The sequence below is a fragment of the Trichosurus vulpecula genome, chromosome 6, assembly GCF_011100635.1.
Source record: "Trichosurus vulpecula isolate mTriVul1 chromosome 6, mTriVul1.pri, whole genome shotgun sequence".
Lineage (NCBI taxonomy): Eukaryota > Metazoa > Chordata > Mammalia > Diprotodontia > Phalangeridae > Trichosurus > Trichosurus vulpecula.
In genome coordinates this window covers 127700565-127707597 of record NC_050578.1, presented here as the reverse complement: position 1 = coordinate 127707597, position 7033 = coordinate 127700565, and the positions used below count along the sequence as shown (strand labels likewise).

The 7033-nt window shown below is 41.5% G+C and overlaps 1 protein-coding gene across 1 annotated transcript; it reads right to left on the bottom strand.

Annotated features, from left to right (window-relative positions):
* Nucleotides 1-4685: 4685 nt before the first annotated feature.
* LOC118854748 (zinc finger protein 384-like) lies at nt 4686-6420 on the bottom strand. The gene is given in 3 exon segments (XM_036765014.1): nt 4686-4816; nt 4819-5287; nt 5462-6420. Coding segments are annotated over 3 exon segments (1521 nt in total). The 5' UTR covers nt 6383-6420.
* Between the last annotated feature and the right edge of the window lie 613 nt (nt 6421-7033).

The window sequence follows — 7033 nt, the reverse complement described above, 5'->3', positions numbered from 1 at the left end:
TAAAAAAGAAAGTAAGATCATAAGGGAATTAATACGTGTTTTATATTCCTACATATGAAGAGGATATTTGTAATTCATAAGACCTTTCTCATTATTAGGGTAGTTAGAAGGAAGATATATCGACAAAGAACACAAGTGTGAGTTGAATATGAAGGGATGGCATATAAAAAAATAAAATTAGTGGGTGAGAGTGGAATGAACTGGGAGAAAGAGAAAGGGAGAGGTAGAATGGGGTAAATTATCTCACGTAAAAGAAAAAGCTTTTACAGTGGAGGCAATGAGGAGGGAAGTGAAAGGAGATGAGGGGGCAATGGAGAGGGAATGGGTGATTCTTACTCCTATCTGAATTGACTGAAAGAAGGAATAACAAAGGAAGAAAAAGGGGCTAGGATTAAAACCAAACTAAAATTACAACCCAAAACTGCCTGTTCATATCGTTTGACCATTTACCAATTGGGGAATGACTTGTATTCCTATAAATTTGATTCAGTTCTTTATATATTTCAGAAATAAGACAATTTATAAAAATAAGAGCCATGCTCTGACTAATAAACGAGGAAAAAGATATGAACGGTTTTCAGATGTAGTAATCAAATCTATCTAGAGCCATATGAAAAAAATGCTCTTAGTCACTAATGATTGGAGAAATATAAATTAAAACAATTCTGAGGTACTACCTCATACCTATTAGATTGGATAATAGGACAGGAAAATGGCCAGTGCTGGAGGGTATGTGGGAAAAATGAGACATTAATTCATTGTTAGTGGAGTTGTAAGCTGATTCAACTGTAGAGCAATTTGGAACTATGCTAAAAGGGCTTTTAAACTCTGCATATCCTTTGACTCAGCAATACCACTACTAGGTCTGTATTCAAAGAGATAAAAAGCAAAATAAAAAATACCCTATAGCTACAAAAATATTCATAGCAGCTCTTTTATGGTGGCAAGAAATTAGAAATCGAGGGCATGCCCATAATTTGTGGAATGGCTGAACAAGTTGTGATATGTGATTATGATGGAATATTTTTGTTCTATAAGAAATGATTAGCAGGATGCTCTTAGAAAAAAAAAAACTTGGAAAGACTTACATGAGCTGATACAAAATAAAGTTTACTGTGTACAAAGTAACAGCAATATTGTAAGGTGATCAGCTGTGAATGATGTAGCTTTCTCAGCAATACAATGATCTAAGTCAACTCTGAAAGACTTAAGATGAAAAATATCTGAATACAGATTGAAGGGTACATTCTTTTTAAACTTTCCTTATTTTTTATTAACTTTTTATTTTCTATGTTTTCTTTCACAATATGACTAATATGGGAATATTTTGCATGACCATACATAACCTATAGGAAATTGCTTGCCTTCTCAGTGAGCCTGGCAGGTTGGGGAGGGAAGGAAGGGAGAGAATCTGGAACTCAAAGTTTTAAAAACAAATGTTAATTTTTTAAATTTTTTTTTAATTTTTAGTTTGCAACACTCAGTCCCACAAGTTTTTAAGTTCCAAATTTTCTCCCCTTCCCTCTCTTCCCCCCTCCCCCAAGACGGCATGTAACCCAATATAGATTCTCATACACCTTGGCATTAAACTTATTTGCATAATAGTCAAGGTGTAAAGAAGAATTATAACAATGAAATGAATCACGAGAAAGAAGAAACAAAACCAAAAAAGAAAAAAAAGAGAGAGTAAATAGTTTGTCTCAATCTGCATTCAGACTACACAACTCTTCCTCTGGATGTGGATAGCTTTTTCCATCACGAGTCTTTTGGAGCTGTCTTTGAGCCTTGTATTGCTGAGAAGAGCCAAGTCCATCAAAGTTAGTCATCACAGATACCATGTGTCTGTAATCATATATAATGTTCTCCTGGTTCTGCTCCCCTCACTCAGCATCAGTTCATATGAATCTTTCCAGGCTATTTTGAAGTGCATCTGCTCCCCATTTCTTATAGTACAATAGTATTCCATTATATTCATATACCACAACTTATTTAGCCATTCTGCAATTGATGAGCATTGCCTTGATTTCGAATTCTTTGCCACCACAAAAAGAGCTGCTATAAATATTTTTGTAAATATGGGACCATTTCCCACTTCTATAATCTCTTTGGGATACAGCCCTAGAAGTAGTATTGCTGGGCCAAATGGTATGTACATCTTTATAACTCTTTAGGCATAGTTCTAAATTGCCCTCCAAAATGGTTGGATCAGTTCACAACTCCACCAACTATGTAACAGTGTTCCAATTTTTGCAATCCTCTCCAGTATTTATCATTTTCCTGTTTTGTCATGTTGGCCAATCTGACAGGAGAGATGTGGTACCTAAAGGTTGTTTTGATTTGCATTTCTCTAATCAATAGTGATTTAGAGCATTTTTTCATATGACTACAGATATATTTAATTTCTTCCTCTGAAAACTGCCTGTTCATATCCATTTCTCAATTGGAGAATGACTTATATTCCTATAAATTTGACTCAGTTCCTTATATATTTTAGAAATGAGGCCCTTGTCAGAGACATTGGTTGTAAAAATTCTTTCCCAATTTTCTGCTTCCCTCCTAATCTTAGTTGCATTGGCTTTGTTTGTACAGAAACTTTTCAATTTGATATAATCAAAATTATTCATTTTGCATTTTGTAATGCTATCTATCTCTTGTTTGGTAATAACATCTTCCTTTCTCCATAAAACTGACAGGTAAACTATTAGTTTCTCTCACAAATTGCTTATAATATCAGCCTTTATACCTAAATCGTGGACTCATTTTGACTTTATTTTGATATACTGTGTAAGATATTGGTCTATGCCCAGTTTCTGACATACTGTTTTCCAGTTTTCTGAGCAGTTTTTTTGAAATAGTGAATTCCTAACCCAGAAGCTGGACTCTTTGGGTTTATGAAAGAGTAGATGGCTATAGTCATTGACTACTGCATCTTGTGTACCTAACCTATTCCACTGATCTACCACTCAATTTCTTAATCAGTTCCAAGTAGTTTTGATTATACAGTTTAAGATCTGGTATGGCTAGGCCACCTTCCCTAGCATTTCTTGTCATTAATTCCCTTGATATTCTGGACCTTTTGCTCTTCCAGATGATTTTTGTTATTACTTTATCCATCTCTGTAAAATAATTTTTTGTTAGTTTGTTTGTAAGGCACTGAATAAGTAAATAATTTAGATAAAATTGTCATTTTATCATATTATCTCAGCCTAACCACAAACAACTGATGTTTTTCTATTTATTTAGATCTGACTTTATTTGCGTGGAAAGTGTTTTGCAATTGTGCTTGTATAGGTCCTGAGTTTGTCTTGGCAGGTGGACTCCCAGATATTTTATAGTGTCTGCAGTAACTTTAAATGGAATTTCTCTTTCTATCTCTTGCTGTTGGGCTTTGTTAGTAATAAATGGGAATGCTGATTATTTATGTGGGTTTATTTTATATCCTGCAACTTTGCTAAAGTTCTTTATTATTTCAAGTAGTTTTTTTATTTGATTCTCTAGGATTCTCTAAGTAAATCATCATATCATTTGCCAAGAGTGATAACTTAGTTTTGTCTTTGACTATTCTAATTCCTTCAATTTCCTTTTCTTCCCTTATTGCTAAAGCTAGCATTTTTAGTACCAAATTGAATAATGGGGGTGATAATGGACATCCTTGCTTTACCCCTGATCTTATTGGAAATGCATCTAGCTTATCCCCATTACATATAGTGCCTGCTGATGGTTTTTGGTAGATGCTACTTAGGATTTTAAGGAAGACTCCATTTATCCCTATGCTTTCTAGCATTTTTTTGGATATATCTAAGTCCAGTCCAAAATCTCCCTTCTCTATAGTCCCCTTTGCTTTGGGTTTCATAAAGAACACAAATGTCCTGAAACTCCTTGGGGCTAGTTGGCTCCCAGGGTCTAAGGGTGGGGAAAACCTCTGAAAGCAAGGCTTTGGCCAAAAGGGGAAAGGATTGGTTAGGGGACCAAATAGTGACTGGGGGAGGGGAAGGAGAGAAGCAATACTCCAAGGAAAACTCTTCCCCTCCTTTTTTTAAACCATATGGGGAATTTTTGGCCCCTTGGAGACCACAGCCTCTGTCCCTTAGTAATCCAGAGATTCATACCAGGAGGTCTTAACTCCAGCCTCCCACCCTCAATACAAATCTCCCTCCCATTGCTTTAAGCAGAGGCCAAATTAGAGAACTTGTCCTTCTGAGTGTGAAATCAGGGCAAGGGGCTGGGTCTAGGATTCCCTCCTTTCCAGTAGCTTGCAGAGGTCAACCTCTTGGTCTTTCCCCTTTTGCTGGGAATTAACCCAACTTTTGAAGTAGGGGTATTAGAAGGAAGATCTCAGGTTTGGCATATTTCAAGGAGGCTACAAGAAAGCCTCTTCCTTATGTACTTACCACCCCCTTCCCCATTACAACTTTCATAGCCCTTTCACCATATGATTATAGGGAATACACTTGGGCCCCACTCAGCAACTCTGACTTCCTTTTCAGACCCAAAGAGTTGTTGTTCTTTGAGCAAAGAGCTAGGAGCATAGTGGTGTCCTTTGAGGGAAGCTGAAGTCAAAGACCCAAGAAAGTGGAGTCAAATCCTGCCATTTGCCAGAGAGGAAGGGGAGTGGTGGTGGGGGTGCAGGTTGGGGGACAGAGATGGGACCTCTTCTCTTCTCTCAGTTGGATGGAATCAAGTCTCTAGGAGCTGGTCAGGTGCTCCACCTGGATGGTGCTCAGCTGTCTTGTAGAGGTCAGGTCAAAGGAACACTGGGGTGAGGGCTTAGGATTGCTGTCCCTACCTCCCCCACCTTGGGGGACTGCTCCGGGGGCTGGAAGTGCTGTTGCTGCAGCTGTTGTTGTTGATACTGCTGCTGCTGCTGCAAGGCCTGGGAAGCTTGAGCCTGAGCCTGAGCTTGGGCCACTGCTGCTCCTGCTGCTGTAGCTGCTGCTGATACTGCTGATACCTGCTGTTGCTGGAGGTCTGGAGCATTATTTTTTCACATGTGTTTCATCAGATATGTCTCCAATGTGTATGCACTACTGCAGATTGAACAAGTATACACTTTAGCATGCTTCACTGTATGTGTAGACGGGTGCACCTCTAATGAGGCTGCATCTGTATATGCTCGACGACAGTTGTGGCACTTGAAGAGTTTGTCTTTGTTGTACTCCTGTCTGTGGGACTGCAAGTTGGAGAGTCCAGTAAAGGCTTTTTCACAGCCTGGGTGTGTACATTTGTATGGTCTATCTCCAGTCTGGATTCCTGTGTGCTGCTGAAGGTGGGAGAGCTGGTGGAAGGCCTTCTAGCATGTGTAAGGCTTGGCCCCAGAATGGATATGGAGGTGCTGGGCCAGGTAAGAGCTGTTGGTGAAGGTCTTGGAGCAGTGCAGGCCTTTGTGGGGCTTGAGAGTCTCCGTGTGCAGCTTGGAGTGGATCTGTGTGTGCTGCTGGAGGTCAGAGAACTGTCAAAAGGCCTTCTGGCAGTAGGAACAGGTACAGGGCTTGCCCCCTGAGTAGATACAGATGTACTGAGCCAAATAGGAGCCATTGGGGAGGGTCTTGGAACAGTGTGGGCACTTGTAGGGCTTGGTCTCTGTGTGTGACTTGGAGTGGATTTGCATATCCAACTTAGAATAGAAGGTCAGCAAACACATCTGGCACCCAGGGTCACACAGCAAGTTGGTGGTGGAGCCTGAATCCATGAGCCCAGGGCTCTGTCCATTTCCTGTGCTACAATTTCCCTGGCTCCTGTAGGTCTTGCCATCCTTCTGACGGTCTTTGTCATCCTCAGGTGAGACCACATAAGGGTCATTCATCTCAGGCAGCCATGATTCCTGCATCCTCTTCTTCTTTTGGCCCCGGGAAGGCTTGGAAGCCACATTGCCACCACCCCTACCACCCCCACCTCCCCCACCTCCTCCTTCTGCCAGAGCTGATGCCACCTTCTTGGAAAGGTCAGGGATCACCTGCAGGGCTTGGGAGCTAGAGGGGAGGAATGACACAATCATAGGAACAGAGATGGGGAAGGTCTGAGCTGAGGAGGCTGTAGTCACTAGAGAGCCCAAGGGGGATGTGATCACCAAACCTAGACCAGCAGTCATTAGTCCTGTGGATGGCACAGGCACCACAGTGATGTTCTGGGTGACTGAAGCCTGGCTATGTAGTGTCAGCTGATCTGGCTTGGTATCAGCATCCATGCTGATGCCTGATGGCAGGGGTACTGAGGCAGGCACCATTAGCAAGGTGGGGTAGTGAGGTGGAACCAGACCACAGCCTTTCTCTGGTAGCAGCTGATCCTTCATCTTGTTGATGAACATCGTGTTTTCTATTTGTCCTGAGACTGTGGGAACTTCTGGCCAGAAGTATGGGGAAGAATTGAAGTGAGATTCTTCCATCCTACCCTCTCTCTCCTCCTCCTTCTGTCCTATTCCTCCTCTTCAAGCCTCCCAAACTTTCTGGAAGCGCTGCTGGAACTCCTGCACTGAAAAACCCAGATCCTCCCTCCCACCCCCTCCACCCTGCCCTAGCATTTTTTTTAATTCAGTTTATTTATTTAACTTATTTAGTTTTCAGCATTGGTTTTCACAAGAGTTTGAATTACAAATTTTCTCCCCATTTCTACCCTCCCCCCCACTCCAAGATGGCTTATATTCTGGTTGCCCTGTTCCCCAGTCAGCCCTCCCTTCTGTCACCCCACTCCCCTCCCATCCCCTTTTCCCTTCCTTTCTTGTAGGGCAAGCTAAATTTCTACTCCCCATTGCCTGTGTATCTTATTTTCTGGTTGCATGCAAAAACTTTTTTTTTTGTTTTTGAATGTCTGTTTTTAAAAACTTTGAGTTCCAAATTCTCCCTCTTCCCAGCTCCGTGTGGGATAGACCTCACCCAGAGACCATCCAGGCTGTCCTGGACTGGAGCCCTGTTTCCCTCTGCTGTTTTGTGGGTTCTGCCATTCTAGAATTGGTTCAGAGCCATTTTTTATAGGTTTTTGGAGGGACTCAGCAGGGAGGTCATGCTAGTCCCTGCTTTCCAGTCGCCATCTTGGCTCC